This window comes from Arvicanthis niloticus, chromosome 1 (genome assembly GCF_011762505.2).
Source record: "Arvicanthis niloticus isolate mArvNil1 chromosome 1, mArvNil1.pat.X, whole genome shotgun sequence".
Classification (NCBI taxonomy): Eukaryota; Metazoa; Chordata; class Mammalia; order Rodentia; family Muridae; genus Arvicanthis; species Arvicanthis niloticus.
The window spans coordinates 51,974,466-51,990,630 of NC_047658.1; the positions used below are offsets into that span (position 1 = coordinate 51,974,466).

Below are 16,165 nucleotides of genomic sequence, written 5' to 3' on the forward strand. Positions count from 1 at the left end.
TCCCCAGTGTTGCTGTTGTGCCCCCGGGGCACCCAGAGTGGGGGGGGGGGTCTGGGGACTAATGTGAATCCTGACAGCTTGCTAGGGTGCCAGGGGGACCCAGGAGAGGAAGGAAGCCTAATCCTGTCCCTCCTCTGGATTCCCTAAGGAGAGCTCAGGCGCCAGCCTCTATTTGCATATAAAATCTCCAAGTAAAAATCCTAAACAGAGGCTTGCTTCTCAGGCGCAGGTTCTGGTAGCATCATTTTCTCCCTGTGCTCCAGGCAGGGCTTTCCGTCTGTCTCAGTGGCAGCCTGGGCCAGCACAGGGTATAGGACTAAGGAGAAATTATTTCCTTAAGAGGGACTCAGATTCCCTTAGCCATTCAGTCCTGGCTTGCTGTTTCTTTTCTTTCCTTTTTTTTTTCTTCTTTTGAGAAAAGGTCTATGTAGTCCTGACTGCCCTAGAACTTGCTATGTGGATCAGGCTGGCCTCAAATGAAGAGATCCCCTGCCTCTGTCTCCAAATGCTGAGATTAAAGGTGAGCACGCTGAGCTGATAAACACCAGGCCTGAAGGCAGCTTGGGGAGAAAAGGATTGTCTGACTTAAGGATTAGAGTCCACCACTAAGGGAAGTCAGGGCTGAAGCTGAAACAGGAACCATGGGAGAACACTGCTCACTGGTGGCTTGCTTTCATACAGGACCCTTCCCCGGGGGCAGCCACCTCCGATGTGATGCGCCTTTCCACATCAGCCGCTATGAAAATGCTCCACAGACTTGTCACAGACTCGTCCGATGGAGGCCATTTCTCGACTGAGGCTTCTTTTCCCAGGTGACACTAGCTTGTGTCCTGGTAAAACCAAGGAGCACACAAATCGCCTTGCTTCACTCTGGCTCCCTTTAGACCTCAGTAGAGAAAGCCCCAGACCTTTTGGAGGCACTTAAGCCTTCTGACTTAGGCCAGTCTGCAGCCAGTCAAGACACCACTAAGCCAAACTGACCCCTAGCTCCCACCCCTTCCCCCAGTTGAACACAGTAAAGGTTCCCCAGAGGAACAATAGCAGCACACTGGAGTCCAGGCTTGGTTTGCATAGTCTGCACGTTTAATCACTTTAAAACATCTAACATTATCTCGTGTCCATTAAATAGAACCAACAATGCCAGGCCTGTTTAAATTACAAGGAAAAAAAAAATCACTGTGCACCAACCCAGCATCTTACAAAACCAGCCTGGATGGCCGCGAGGGGTGGGCAGGAGAACAAGGGGCACCCCTGGACAGGTAGGTTGGGTACTGAGAAGGGCTAGGGAAAAGAAAATGGGGGTCCAAGTGGGAGGGGACTGATTGTCCTAATGGGAGGGGTGCAAAAGGCACATCAGAAGAGGGGGTTTGGGGGCATCATAGGCCAATGCTTTCTCCACCAGGGCACAGTGTTAGAGAGGGCTTGGCGGTGCCACCTGCCCACCCCTGGCACTTGGAGAGCCAGTGACCCATAAGCCCTTGGCATAACCCCATTTGAAAAGGTGATGTCAGCCTACCCCTCCCACCATGACCCCCTTGCCTAGAGTCCACCTGGCCGGCCTGCCTCTGCAGGACTTGGGGCTTATTCCCTATTCCTCAGGGCTGGGCAGCCATGGGAAGGGCAGGGTGGGCATGGGTATGAGAAGGTGAATGGTCCAGCTGCTACCCCCGTTAAAAATACAAAAAAAAAAAAAAAAAAAAAAAAAAAAATCAGCATCTAAAGTGAGTAATCACAAAGTGAAAATATATCCTCAAACAGCTCCTGAGATCCCCACAGGGGAAAGCAGCATCGGGTGGGAGGCGGGAGGAGCCGGCTGGGCCACCGTCCCTCCCCACCATCCACCCAGGGGCTCCTGTACTGTGACTGCCAACAGCCCAGGCAGCCCCGGGCTCAGAAAACAGGGCCCTGGCAAGGGGGGAGGTGTCATAGAGGATGGTCAGGACACCAGCATAAGGCCCCCAGAGCTTTAGCTTGGCCTGTGCTGGCCAGGCTCAGCCTGGGGCGGAGGCCTGGAGTGCAGAGGCAGGCTGAGAGCAAGAAAGCACAGGCACACTGGGAATGTGTGCCTGCTCTGCTTTGGTCCCTTCCTGTGACTGCAGCTTCTTCTGAGGCTCATCCTTGAGCCAGAGAGGGAGGGTCAGGGGATGCAAAAGCCCTTGGAGAGGTGGCCTCCTTTCTTCAAGTACCTCCTAGCCAGCCTCCCTGTTGCCTGGATGGGGACCATTATTGCTTTCTGAGGGGCAGGGCTGCAGCCTGGTCAGGACTCAGAGAAAGGCCTCTCCTCTTCACTCTGAAGGAAGTCCAGCTGGGCCACGGAAGCTGCCCTAAAAATGTACTCCTTCCTCCACATGGAGGGATGGCAGGGGTGAAGCTGCTGGGACCCCACCTCAGGCGAACAGGTAGGCCCAAGGGTGGGGTAAGGAGCAGTCTCTGCCCCTCTCACCTCCCAGCTAGGGTCCAAACCCAGTCCCAAGATAAAAAAATACTTTGGTGAATTAAAAAGTGCCCAAGGAAGGGATCAATTTGATAGGTGGGCAGTGGCTCATCAAAGGGCGCTCTGGTCTTTGATAAAGGCGGTCCTCTCGCCCCGGCCCTCGTCCTCCTCTGAGTCAGACGGGCACTCCTCCTGCCAGGCTTCAGGAGGCAGCCCCTTGTAGGAAATGAGGCCACGGTCCATGGTGTACACCTTCACTCCCCGGAAGCTGAAGCCTGAACACCGATGCAGGAACAGGAAGACAATGCCGAAGATGAGCACGATGATAAGGCAGCTGAGGCCGGCCAGGACCTCGGGCAGGTGAGAGGCCAGCCCAGCCTGCAGCCGGGGCTCCATCTCCACCTCCGGGTGCAGAGCAGGAGGCTGCTGCTGAGGCCGAGACTCTCGGCTGCTCTGGCTTTGCCGGGAGCAGGTTTGCTCCACAGGGTCCAGGGAGGCATGGCTGGGGCAGCTGAGGCAGTCTGTGGGTGCTGGGCCCTGGCAAGTGGCACATGAGGCGTGGCAGGGGGTACAGATGCTGGCACGGATGATCTCCACATCATTCTCAGTGCTGTAGTGTGTATCAAGGACTTGGGGCGTGAAGCCTGGTGGGCAGTGCTGGACACAGCTTTTCTGGTGCAGTGAGAAACCTTCTTCACAAACTGCCGGCACAGGAGGGGGGAGCATTAGTCAAGTGAGTGGTGGCCTCTAAGCCCTGAGCTCTCCACCCAGGCTCTGCAGACCTTCAGTCCTAAGCAGTCACCATGGTCCCCAGGAGCTCTTTCTTTAGCTATCTAGTTCACTTGTCCCCTCTGACTCCACTGTTCCAATCCCATTCCTCCCAACTTTCCCAGCCTCAGTCACATCTACTACTGACCCACGCAGGCCTGGCTGGACGTGAGGGTCTTGCAGCCGATGCTTTCTGGAGGTGTGGAGAGCCCCTCAGAGGCTGTGCCGTACAGAACGAGAGCGAACCTGGTCAGCGTCCCTATTCCAGAGTTGATGAGAGAAAAAGGTCAAGGGTGTGAGCGCCATGCTAACACCCTAGCACCCACCAGCTCCCCCACCCTCCACTCTCCAGTGCCTCTGGTACCATAGTTGTTGGCCTCGCTGGTATTTTCAATCTCTAGGACCCATTCGCCAGAGGGGTCCTCATCCCAGGAATGAGTTGTCATGAAAGCCCAGTCATTAAACCCATCAGCAGAGTAGTCATGTGGTCTGGAGGAAGAGAGTTCCATAGAGCCATCTGAGGTTTCAGAGGGAACCCCAGGTCAGGGGACACCCAGCCCATGACATATGAGACATATGCCATTCTCCCCATGTGGCAACCCGCTAGACTGGAAATGCTTCTCGGGAAAGCTGTCTCCCAGATGTTCTTAACCAGGGGACGCTAGTTCACAGGGGACACACACAACTGGCACGATAGACGGGTCTAAACAAGGATTCCTGTGATGAGGTGGTCCCAGAGGACGCAGCTGTCCCTCCCCACCTTACTGATAGTTGCTAGAGTCTTGAGGACAAATGAGGGAATGAACCAGGAAATGAGAAGGGAGCATGGCGAGCACCTGGCAGCTAACAGGGTGGAGCGGGTGCCCATGGGGCTGATGAGGTGTATAGCCAGGTCACCACGGCGATTGTAAGACAGGGTGAGCCGTGCCTGAACGTGTTCCAGCCTGGTGATGTGACTGGGCTCACCCAGGCACGCTGTCACGGTCTTGCGCACCTCTAGCCGTTTGCCAATGTCCCTGTGCAATAAGCACGAGTGAGTCAGCGGGCCAGTAGTAACCAGTGGGCACCCCAGAAGCTCCCAGGCCCCATCTGCTCCCTCCCACTCAGGGTCCAGTCTTTACTTGGGCTCCACCAGGATTTCAATGATGCACTTCCGCTGGGGGGGCACTGTTGTCCAGTTCTGGGCCAAGGCCACCATGGCACCTGCATCCAACAGCCCATAGCCATACGAATGGCTCACTGTGGAGGCAAGGAAGGGTCAATAGGAAGGTAGGAGAGGCCCCATCCTACCTCAGAGCCTAAACCTCTGGGTTGCCCTCACCTTTCCGGCCCACGCCATTAGTAGCCCAATCATTAGCGTTGAGATGGGCTGGCTTTGAGGTCTGTACCACCAGGTGCTGCATGTCCCGCCAGGTGAGGTTCTTACTGCAAAGGAGAAAATGTCTGTGGATCAGGCTTTTTGGAATGTGGCGGTGGAAAACAGCTGCTTTCCAGGGAGCACTGGTGGGGACAGGCTGAAGCTTGCCCACTTACTTGGCCTCCAGTGTGAGAGCAATGATACCAGCTGCCAAAGGGGCAGAAGCCGAGGTGCCTGTGTGAGATTCTGTGCACTTCTGCCTCAGGTCAGTTGTCACCTACCAGGGGACAATGGTGTTGAGACCTGATGGATTTTGGGAGGAGTGAAGGACCTGGGTACCCTAGATGGTACAGTGAATCAGGACACCCGAGTCTCAGCTTCTACCTTACTAACATGCATAGCTTCTTCTAGGGCCAAGTTTCCCAAGAAAAAAGAGGGGTCAATTAGAGGTTGGAGCACAGGGGATGTTTTCAGGGAGTCTACACTTCTCAGGGGCTCAGAGATGGTTTTGCAGCCTGCAAGGGTCTGGGGGAATCCCCAGCTCACAATGCAATTAATTACACTTTATTATAAGAGGCCCAAGCCGCTCTTATCCTGCCACACAGGGATGAGAGTGGATAAAGCCTAATGAGCCCTGAATAGACAGCAAGAAGGCTCCCTCTCCAGCCCCCAACCCTGGGTAAGACTCACGATCTGCTTCTCATTCTGGTTGCCACTGCTGTAGGTGGTGGCCAGGGTGGAGGAGCAGGCCTCACTGTACCAGGGCACATTGCCAAACTGTGTGGCACTGCTGATGGACAGCGTGTAGATGCTGTTGGTGTAGCCATCACAGTTGCAGCTGTCATGTTCCCGGCCCCCGTTCCCTGAGGCCCAGACAAAGATGGAGCCCAGCCCTCCACGGCCCTGTGAACAAAGTGGGCTAAGGTTACTCAAGATGGGGTGTTGGGTGTAGAGGGCAAGGAGGTGTGACAGGAAGATGCTAAGGCAGACTGAGAAGAAAGATGGGCCTCCATCTCTGCGACTCCAAGTTCATGTCTTAGACCCACCAAGACCCACCAAAGATCCCTTGTAGATGACTATGTGTGCACAAAATCAAACTGGACCCGGCTCACACCAAAATGCTTAGAGTGGTAATCCCCACAGGATGGGGTGATCCCCACAGGATGGGGTGATCCCCACAGGATGGGGTGACAGATCCGTTACTTAGTTTAAACTAAAAACTATTGTATGATATGCGTATGGTCACGCATGCCCCGGCTACCAGAGAGCAGCTGTGTGGAGCTGACCCTCTCCGTCCTCATTTGTACAGATGCCGAGGCTCGAACTCGGACCATTAGGCTTGTGTGCAGACCATTTACCTGTTAAACTATCTCTTTGACCCTATCACTTTATTATCTTTGGTAGTGCTGAAATCCCCAGCCTCAAGGTTGGGGATGTGGTTCTGTGGCAGAGGACCTGCCTAAAATAGGTGATGCCTAAGTTTAATACAACACTGCAAACCTTTGCCCGATTAAAGAAAAAAAAAAATAGTGCTGGAGAGAGAGCTTGGCAGTCAAGGGCACTTGTTTTCTGCAGAAGACCTGGGTTTGATTCTCAGCACCCACATGATGGCTCACAAACACCCATAATCCCAGTACCAGGGAATCCAATGGGCGTGCATGCCATTAAAATGCTTATACACATAAAAATAAATAAAATTAAGTTACACTGTCAGTCCCCGGATCCCATGTTTTAATAACATTTAGTTTCTTAAATTTATCTATATTTAAGAAATTTATTTATTTTATTTTTATTTGCATGAGTGTTTTGCCTGTGTATATGTACATGTACTACATGTGTGTCTGGTGCCCCTGGAGAACAGAAGGCATCAGTCCCCTGGACTGGAGTTGTTGATAGTTGTGAGCCACCATGTGGGTTCTGAGAAGCACACCCTAAGTCTTCAAGAGCAGCCAGTGCTCTTAACCACTGGGATTCTGTTCTAGCCTTTATAACATTCAATTTTACCACTTTTGTCAAGATTAATTAACCAAGCATAGTGGTGCACACATGTAATCCCAATAGTGAAGAAGCTGAAGCAGTGGAATCATGGGTTCAAGGTTAGCTTGGGTTACATAGCAAGTTCCAGGCCAGTCTAAACTATACAGAAGACTCCGTCTCAAAAAACAAACAAGGTCTGGGCAGTGGTGGCACATGCCTTTAATCCCAGTACTTGGGAGGCGGAGGCAGAGGCAGGCGGATCTCTGCGTTTGAGGCCAGCCTGGTCTACAGAGTGAGTTCCAGGACAGCCAGGGATACACAGAGCAACTCTGTCTTAGAAAACTGGAAAAAACAAACAAACAAACAAAAACTAGGATAAATAAAATAGAATAAGGAAGAGAGCAATGGGAATATGAAATTCAGCCTGCCTGATTTCCAGAGCTAGACCAGGACCCCACTTCACCTGGCTAACTCCCCGAAAGAAGGCCTCCTCAGCTAGCCGGGCTGGTCCATCCACGGTCTTGCCGTCATCCTCCGGGCCCCAGCTGGCACTGTAGATGTGGATGTGGTTGGGATTCAGGCCCAGCGAACGCGCCTCTACTGCGTCAGTAACCTCGCCGTCCAGCATACGAACCCCTGGCCACAGAGGGGTGGGAAAAGGAATGCTGTGTAGGTCTAGCCACCAGGGGCCACCAGGGGCACCCGTAGGCACAGGCACAGTTTGAACCCCAGAGAGGAGCAAGAGAGAGTAGTGGCCAGTACTTGAAAACCCAAAGCCCTTTATGTCTCCCATTGCCTTTCAAGAAGAGGACCTAAGGAAGAAGAAAGCCGCTCCAACCTTCTCCCCAAGTCACACCGTTCTGCACTAGAAAGAGGCTTAGGCCTCAGGAGCAAGGGGCTGAAGGCTGTACCATGATTTAGGGAGACTTCTAAGAGGCTCACACCGCACTCCACCATGCTACCAGCTCTGGGACTCCAGTTTTTCCAATTGCTAAGAACCCTTCATAGACTAGCACGCTGCCAAAGGATCTATCGTGGAAGGTGTTGAGTGGGCAGAGAAAACTTCCAGAGAGGTCCCTCCCACTCTCAATGTGTACCCAAGGCCAAGGCTCATACCCACCTCCAATTCGAGCATTGTAAGCTACACCGACACCACAGACACCATTGTTGGCCACTGCTGCCACTTCACCAGCACACCGAGTGCCGTGCCTGCGCACCAAGAACACGGTGTTAATGGAGGTGCATGGAATGCAGACATAGCTCTAGGAATGGGAAGGACCAGAAAGGCCCTTGAGCCACAACCGTCATCCCATGTGTGTACACTGCACTTTCCTATGGCTCCTGATCAAAGTTTGAGGCCAGCCTGGACTACAGAGCAAATTCCAGGACAGCCAGGGCTACATATGGAAACCATGTCTCGAAAAACCAAAACTCCTTTGGGGACCAAGGGTATAGACAAAGACTTCAGTTGTGTGGTTTTGTTGTTGTTTTTAAGATTTATTATTTATTTATTCATTTAATGTATATGAGTGCTCCATCTGCATATACACCTGCATGCCAGAAGAGGGCATCAGATCCCATTACAGATGGTTGTGAGCCACCATGTGGTTGCTGGGAGTTGAACTCAGGAGGCTCAGAGACCAGGGACTTAACATTTCTCACCTGTTGTCATTCATCTGTGTATACCGAGGCTGTGGGTCAGGGTCCTGGTCATTGACATCAAAACTGGCTCCAGGATCCTGGTAAGGACATGGCCATTATCAGGAGCTGCTTACCCACACTGACAAAACAGGACATTCCCCAGAAGCCCCTGCCCAGGGATCATTCCCACTACTCTCCTCCATTCCTTACATAATTGCCTGCCAAGTCGGGATGGTTCTTCTCTATGCCGTCATCCAGGATGGAGACCACAATGCCGTGTCCTGTGAAGCCCTGGGCCCAGGCCTCCTTCACATTCAGGTCTCGCTGAGTGACACCTGACTGCAGAGACATTACCCATTACCAGAGAGATTCAGTTGTTAACTCAAAAGAATCAATTCCACCCCAAAACCTCTCTCTCTACCCATCCCAGCTCTTAAAATGCCCCTCCTGGGGACCGGAGAGATAGCTTAGCAGTTAAAAGTACTGGCTGTTCTTTCAAAGAACCCAGGTTCAATTCCCAACACCCACATGGTCACAACTGTCTGTAACTCCAGTTCCAGGGGATCTCACACACACATACAAGCACAGCAATGTACATAAAATAAAAAATAAGTAAATCATGTTTTAAAACGCCACTTCTGGCTATTTCCACTGGAAATGTATAGATTCTGAGAAGACAGGTTGGGCTAGAGCAGTGGTTCTCAACCTGTGGGTCACGATCCCCAATCCCCTCACAAACCTTATCTCCAAAAATACTTACACTTCATAACAGTAGCAAAATTGTAGTTATTAAGTAGCAACAAATATAACTTTATAGTTAGGGATCACCACAACTGTATTAAAAGGTTGACATAATAGGAAGGTTGAGAACCACTGAGCTAGAGGCAGAAAGAAGGGAGAAGAAAGCAGAAGCCCTAGGGTGAGCTTCATCCACTCACAGGACCTCACAGTGGTGGGGAAGAGGGCCAGAGCCCAAGGCGCATACCAGGTACCACTGCTGGGGGAACTTGGGGTCTGTGGGCTCCTGATACACGTCCCTCTTGGCTCTTCGCTTTGCTACCTGCTGCTCCAGCCACTTTACCTAGGAAGAAGAGCAAGACAGTATAGATGTGGGGGATGCAGATTGAGGGAAGACTCAGAACAGAAGGGGGTGGCAGCCGGAAGGGCCAGGGCCACACTTACTTGAGGCTCCCTCTGTAGCCGGCTGTGCCGCGGGCGGTGAGGCGACAGGGACCGCTTTGTCACTGCTCTGTGCCAGAAGTGGTAATAGTCACCAAAGATCTGCAATAAAGCAGTGAGTCTGAGATGGGCCTTCCATCTGCCAGTCCCTGGGGGAGGCAGAGATGGGGGTGGACAAGGCTGCTGGGGAGGCTCACAAAGGCAAGCAATTGGGGGGGCAATCTGTTCCCTGCTTAGGACCCACAAGAACATGCAGGGGATGGAGAGGGACACCGTCAGATGTGCTAGTTTCCCTAAGCAACCTATAGGAAAGCCCACAAACAGGACAATGTTATGGACCCATCCCACCAGCCACTCGATACCTGCCTCTTGCCCAGATGCCCTGGAAGACAAGCTCAACAGTTTCTGCTTTATGGTTTGAGAGTCTCTACCCTCACTCTCTCCACCACCAGGTAATGTCCTGAAGTTACAAACAGGAGTGGGAAGCCTACCTGGCCCAGGTTGTGGAATCCATGTTTCCGTGCCACGCTATCAGCCACAGCTGGGCCTCCAGAAATGTGCACGGCCCAAGTGTTGGTGAAGACCTTCTGGCCACGAGCATCAGCGGCTAGCAGGACCAAGGCCCCTGCTGCTGCTACCACCCATAGCAACCAGGGTCTCAGCTCCATGGGGGGGCAGGTGACTGGGACCCCAGAGCTCCTGTCTCCCTGGCCTGGTCACAGGGCCTTGGCTGCCACGTGCCTGCTCACTGCCAGGGTCCCGGAGTTGACTGGGGGGGGCATGGGGCCGAGGTGGGCAGGGCTGGAGGGCAGGATGAGGACCAGATCTAAGGGAACAAGAAAAAGAAGGAAGAGTCAGGCCTCTCAGTCACACACTGATGCTGCCCTTCCTACCTTCAAGGCTGAGACAGGGCCTGAAAGGAGTTTCAAAGGAGATAGGTAAAACAAGCAAACACCTAAGGGGCTGGGAAGATGGCTCAGTAGGGACAGTTACTGCCACCCAAGCATCAAAACCTGAGTTTGGAGTCCCGGGATCCACATAAAAAGGAAGGCTGGGCAGCACGTGCCTGTTAACTCCAGCACTGGGGGGCAGGGCAGAGACAAGAATCCCTGGGGCTTGCTAGCTGGCCAACCTAGCCAAATCTGCAAGCTCCAGGTTTGGTAACCTGTCTTAAAAAACCAAAAACCAAAATCAGACAGCGGTCAGGGCTGGAGAGATGGCTCAGTAGTTAGGAGCTCACTGCTCCTGGTGGAGACCAGAGTTTTCATCCTGCCACTTGTACTGGATGGTTCACAACTGCTTGTAACTAACCCCAGCTAGACAGATGCGCGCGCGCGCGCGCACACACGCACACACACACACACACACACACACACACACACACACACACACCACAAACCCCCAAGTTGCCTCTGGAAGAAATCCAGCACATATCCCTAAAGGTCAACCAAACAGAACCCACATGAACCACAGTCCCCCTCCCAAGCCTTTCTCCATCAGGAACACAATCAGGGCTTGAGTCATTCAAAACAAAAAGCAAACAATAACCAAAGAAAGAAAGATACATTGTCAAATGGCATGTACACACGATTCCATTTTGTTTTCTTAAAACTATGCATGCATATTTATACATAACCAAAACAAAATCTGGAAGGATACAAGTTACAATTTAACAGTGGCTCCTTGGAGACAGTGAGAATCATGAGTAGTAATTGTTACTTTCTTCTTTGTGCTATTGTATGTTCTCAAAATATCTAGGTATGTTTTATAAAAGAATAAATGTTGGCTCTTTAAAAAAATGAACAGGGTCTACCCAACTCATTAGGGTGTCCTGGTTCAGAAGAAAGGTTAGCTGTAGGGAGTTATTTAAAAGACTCACAGTCCCTGGGAGGAAAGAGTGGGTGACTTAAGTTGGGATGGAGGCTCTGCTCATGAGGGATTCCTGAGGTTTTGCCACCCTCTAGGGCTGAGATGACAGCCATCTTTAGAGGCAGGGCCCAAGCTGTTTCCTGGGCAACTTTGCTCCTACTAGTCCAGCCCTGCTTGGATTTAGGAGCCAGAGCTGCCCCCTGGCTTGCTCCAGGCCCACCACTTTGCGTAATCTGAGCCAGGCTGCCAGGGCAAACACTGGCTGCTGAGCCAGGAGCACCAAGGTGAGGCTGAATCAATAGCCCTGAGTGGTGTTTTTCCTCCTTCAGCAAACAGACAGCAAGACCTCTCTGCCTGGGGCCACATAACTGTCCCCATAAAGGGCCCCTGACTAGCCACAAGCCAAACTCCTGGGATAGGTGGCAGCTAGGAGAGGTTCCCGTAGGCTGCTGGGGATAGCCTGTGTCAGTGCCAGGATCCTGATGCCCCTACCATCCTCACGATCCAGTCCTAGAAGTGGCCATTCAGCCAAACAGTAAAATGTAGGTACCTCAGCACACACTGCCAGAGGAGCTGAACAAATCTGCTTGCCGCTGGGAACTCCATGATTCTCCAGGAGCTGCCATGAGCTACAACAAGCCCCCCTAACTGCTGCCGTTTCACCTCACAGGCTGAGGGGACTCCACACACAATCCTGGAGTATTTTCAGTTTACACCAAAATAACCTGACAGCTGATGGCAGGAGACATCCACGAGGCAGACTCCATGCCTGAAGGGCAGAGTCCAAAAGGCTCCAAAGACATGCCTGAGAGTTACAGCGCCATGTCGCCCCACATAGAAACAGGATGGTTGTCACATCTAAAACCTCTTGAGTTTAGACATCTGCAGACTCCTTGCTCCGGGTTCTGAGATCTGCCTACAACTTCCAAATTATGGCTGGGTCTAGCCCAGGTTCCAGCAAACTACAGATGAGGCCACAGAGACAGGACCCCCACCCCACCCCAAGAAAGATGATTTGCTTCCCTCCACACCAAGTGTTCCCAACTATGGTAAGGGTAGGATATGGATTCCAGACATCAGCATCAGAGAGCCTTGCCTTATTATCAGACGCATAGGAGGACCCCCCCCCCACACACACACACAACACACACACACACACACACACACACATACTGGCTGAGAACAATGAATGAACAGGCTTCTCCCCACCCCCATCCCAGACTCTGACTCACCCTCTGAGTCCCAGTTGTCTCAAAACCAGGAGGCTGGATATATTTCTAGTCTCTCCGGGTCAGTCTTGCCCAGCCCTCAGCACTGGGCCTGACTAGAGTACAGACTATAGTGCTGTTCTAGCTCTTTTCTTGGACAAAGCTTTTTGTCCCTCCCTAGAAGCTACCAACAAAGATAACCACAACCACCCCAGGCATCAGACCTGTACTTACCCCCAGGTGTGCCTGCTGTTTCTAGGACCTGGTGACCTGGCTGAGACAGCCACAGAGCAAGCCACGGAAGACTGTTGGGAAACCCAACCTGGTCTCTCTTTCCAGCAGAGACCCCAAGGCAGGTCCTGTTACAGGCACCTCCCATGAAATTTTAACTCCTAGTCCTTGTTCAACTACTGTTCCCTTGGAGATCTTACACAAGTCATTTCCTCTCTCTGGGCCTCAGTTTCCTTGGTGGTTAAAAACTATTAAGCCAGAGGCTTTCAAACTTTTTTGTTTAAAACCCATAGAATCCTCTTTTTAAAAAAATACAAATTTTAGATAGAAGCCCAAAACAGGAAACACCTAATCTGCTTGACCACTCAACTCTCCTTTGCTGTGTCCACACCTGGCCAGCAGCCACAAGCCCTCACTGGGCCACATTACCTGCGTTGCCTTGGCACTTCCCAAGTCAGAGAGAATCCCAGCGCTCCAGAGAGATGAAAGTCCACTTCCCCTAAGCGCTAAGACCTGGGGCGGTGGGAACGTAGGCACTGACCAGACTAGTGTCTGCTGTCAGACCTGTATGGCAAGCAGGCCGCCCCTCGGCCAGCCACCCGACGGGGGCAGCAGGGGCCTCGGCCAGGCCTCGGCAGGAGGCAGCCCAAGGCGAGCCTCCCCAAGCCGGCCTGTGCGCGCCCGCGAAATCCGCCCCCGACCGCTCCGGCCGTACAGGTGTGCTAGCCGGCCGAGGACCCCGTGTCCTACCCGGAGCGCGCCCCACCGGGCGCAGGCCCTAGCGGCCGGGGCCACGGAGGACGGCGGGCAGGCGGGAGCACCCAGAGCCGGAGGAATGCTCTGACTAGCCCGTCCCAGCAGGGGCCCCGCCGGCGCTTCCTGAGGTCAAAGGGCTCGCCCCGGCCCCAGCGGAAAAGTACCGGCGCGGGCCCAAGCCCGGCGCTCAGGTGGGCTGCGCGGCTCTCGTCCTCCCACCGCGGCGGCCGAGGATCCGCGGCCAGAGCCCGGCGGCCGGCGAGGCCCGGGGCTGCGCCGCCCGGCTCCGCGCTCCCCCGCCCGCTCCGGGCCCGGCTCCCCAGCGCGCCGCCTCCCCGGCCCCGGGCCGCGCGCCCTCGCCGCTTACCCTGGGGAGCCGGGCGGGGAAACTTTTCCGGACCAGCGCCGCGGCTGCTCGGGTACCCCTCGGCCGAGCACGGAGCCCGGCGGCGGGGGCCTGGCTCGGGCGGTCCCCGCGCCCGGCAGCGGCGTCACGGCGCACAGGCGGGGAGGCGCGGCGGCGCGGCCTCGGCCCGGCCGGCTACCAGGGCAAGGCTCCGCCTGGGCTCGGGCGCGGGCAGGGGGCAGCGGCCCGGCCGCGGCGGCGCGGCTTGTTTACTCGGGCCGCTGTCACGGCGGCGGCGGCGGCGGCGGCGGCGGCCCCGGCTCCTCCTCCTCCGCGCCGCGCCCCTCCCCCTCGCGGCGCCACCTCCGCGCTCCACGGCCGCAGCCAGCCTGGCCCGTTCGCCGGGCCCGGCCGGCGTTCGGAGCGCTCCACGCGGAGGGCCTTGCGGCCTCGGGGCGCCCTATCTGCGGCTGCCAGCGGGGCGGGTAGGGAGCGTGGTCCCTGCGCGCCACCCCAGGCCTCTCGGCCCGCGCCGGGTTCGGCTCTTGGCCCCGCGAACCCCGGGGCAGACCCGGACTGGGAGCCCGCGGGTGAGATGGCGAGGGAAGGGCCGAGGGTCGGGGTGTGGGGGAAGTCCAAGCTGGCCCTGCCTTCCCCGCGGTCCTGGCTCCCAAGTTCTGGGTTTGGAGATAATCAAGGGAAGCGCCTTGGGATGGCGGACCTGGGGCAGCTCCACTCTCAGGTCGGACCTCACAGCAGCAGGACAGCCCTCGCGCCTCCAGCTAGAGGAGTCACAGTTTTATTTGCTTCTATAGAGACAGGTGAATAAACAGAAATAGCCCACCTCCTTTTTCAATGTTTGGGTTTTTTTTTTTAATACTTTTTTTTCCTCCCGCAACAACAGAGAGCTAGGCACTGGGCCAATCAGTTCACCCTATCTTCTGCTTATGTACATTCTTTAATCCACATAATCGGTTCAGGCTGACATTATTAATCCCACTTTACAGATAAGGAAACTGAGGCACACAAAGTTTAAATAATTTTCCTTAAGTTACACAACTTAGCAGGCCTCAGATTTGGCAGCGCTTCACTCCAAGCTACTTACAATATACCAGCCAGAGCCCTTCCCTCCTTGGGTTCCTGCCCTAGAAAAACGGCTGTGCTACTTGGCCGAGGTCGTCATTCTGCTTGAGCTGAGAAAGAAGAGGGGAAACGGGCCAAGATCTTCCCAGGCTGGGTTGTTCCAAGGTCGCCAGCAGCCTCTGCACATCCCTTCTTGCTCTCTGTGAGATAACCTGACTACACGATCCTATCCTGTCCTCTTCCTGGGTGTCTTTAACACGGGTTCCTGTACAGTCATAGAAACAAGTGCCACCAAGCACTTCTAGAAGATAGGCACTCTCCTAGCTGGCTCCGTATGCAACTCTTCATCCACAAACCATGAAGTTCACACTATGACAGCCAGGCACCTCTTCTGTATCCTGGGTTATGCTTTTTCAAAGGATAGAATTCAGGCCCAGTGAGGTTGAGTACTGTACTGAGGAGCTGTGAGTAGTAGCTCCTGGCTGTAATCCTCAAACTGGGGAGGCTGAGGCAGGAGAATAGCCACAAGTTTAAGGCCAGCCAAGACTACATATAAAAGACTTTGTTTCAAAACCCCCAAAGAAGAAATACACATATACACATGTACAACATGCGTGTAGGAATATATATATATTCTGAAAATGGAGATGTATATGAAGTTAATTGAATCTGTTGTTATTTGAGCATCCTTTAAAACACTGCAGACGTGGGGTCTCTAAAAGTTGGGAGCTAAGTCAGTAAGTCTTTCTGGCTCCTCCCAGTTTGGGTATTTTCCCTTAGAAGAGCTAAGACCTGTGGGGACCACTATGGGGTAGCCCCTAACAGCACTGCCTCACACACATTTGGGAGAACAATGGTGAGACTGAGGCAGGAAGTGAGTCAGAGGTTTTCCTTAGACTATGAGCAATAGCACCCATTTAGGGGAAACAAGGACAGGGTTGGCCCTATCTACCAAGGGAGTCCCCTAATGCCCCTCCCAATTGTCCTATGACCTAAAAGTTTACCCCAGAAAGAAAGCCTTGTGGTTTCACCCTTCCTTAGAGGCTGGCCCAGAGAAGTCTCTGTGGGTCCTCGGAAGGGAAGAACCAGCCAAAACCCTGAAGGCTACACCCAGACACAACTGTTTTCTCCTGCCAGCCTCCCTGCTGAGGATGCCTTGTGTGACAAGCAGTCAGCCATGCCTCAGTGAGGGGGAGGGTTGTGTGGAGACACCAAGCAGGTGAGCAGCTGCCCTGCTAACCACCACAGCTGCCTGCACTTCGTCCCTCTCACATCTGGACGGTCACATAGATTGCGCTTGCAATAATTCTGCTGAC

The 16,165-nt window shown here is 53.8% G+C and overlaps 1 protein-coding gene and 1 long non-coding RNA gene across 6 annotated transcripts; one reads left to right on the forward strand and one right to left on the reverse strand.

The window, feature by feature from the left end:
* Window positions 1–70: 70 nt before the first annotated feature.
* Window positions 71–1,217, forward strand: LOC143442784 (uncharacterized). The gene is made up of 2 exons (XR_013111274.1): window positions 71–520; window positions 682–1,217. It is a non-coding gene; the product is annotated as an uncharacterized LOC143442784 (long non-coding RNA).
* Furin (furin, paired basic amino acid cleaving enzyme) lies at window positions 1,062–13,928 on the reverse strand. 5 transcript variants are annotated; one of them, XM_034517738.2, is made up of 16 exons: window positions 13,788–13,928; window positions 9,848–10,182; window positions 9,360–9,458; window positions 9,163–9,258; window positions 8,388–8,516; window positions 8,199–8,275; window positions 7,657–7,745; window positions 7,000–7,172; window positions 5,250–5,462; window positions 4,736–4,836; window positions 4,524–4,627; window positions 4,324–4,441; window positions 4,039–4,218; window positions 3,567–3,691; window positions 3,351–3,461; window positions 1,062–3,135 (listed from the first exon to the last, which is right to left on the reverse strand). In XM_034517738.2, the coding sequence occupies exons 2-16, from the start codon at window positions 10,022–10,024 to the stop codon at window positions 2,546–2,548; spliced, it is 2,382 nt and encodes a 793-aa protein (XP_034373629.1). In that variant the 5' UTR covers window positions 10,025–10,182; window positions 13,788–13,928; the 3' UTR covers window positions 1,062–2,545. The 5 variants fall into 5 exon arrangements, with proteins under 5 accessions (XP_034373629.1, XP_034373638.1, XP_076792746.1 ...); XM_034517747.2 differs by lacking the exon at window positions 13,788–13,928 and adding an exon at window positions 13,094–13,737; XM_076936631.1 differs by lacking the exon at window positions 13,788–13,928 and adding an exon at window positions 12,668–13,022.
* Between the last annotated feature and the right edge of the window lie 2,237 nt (window positions 13,929–16,165).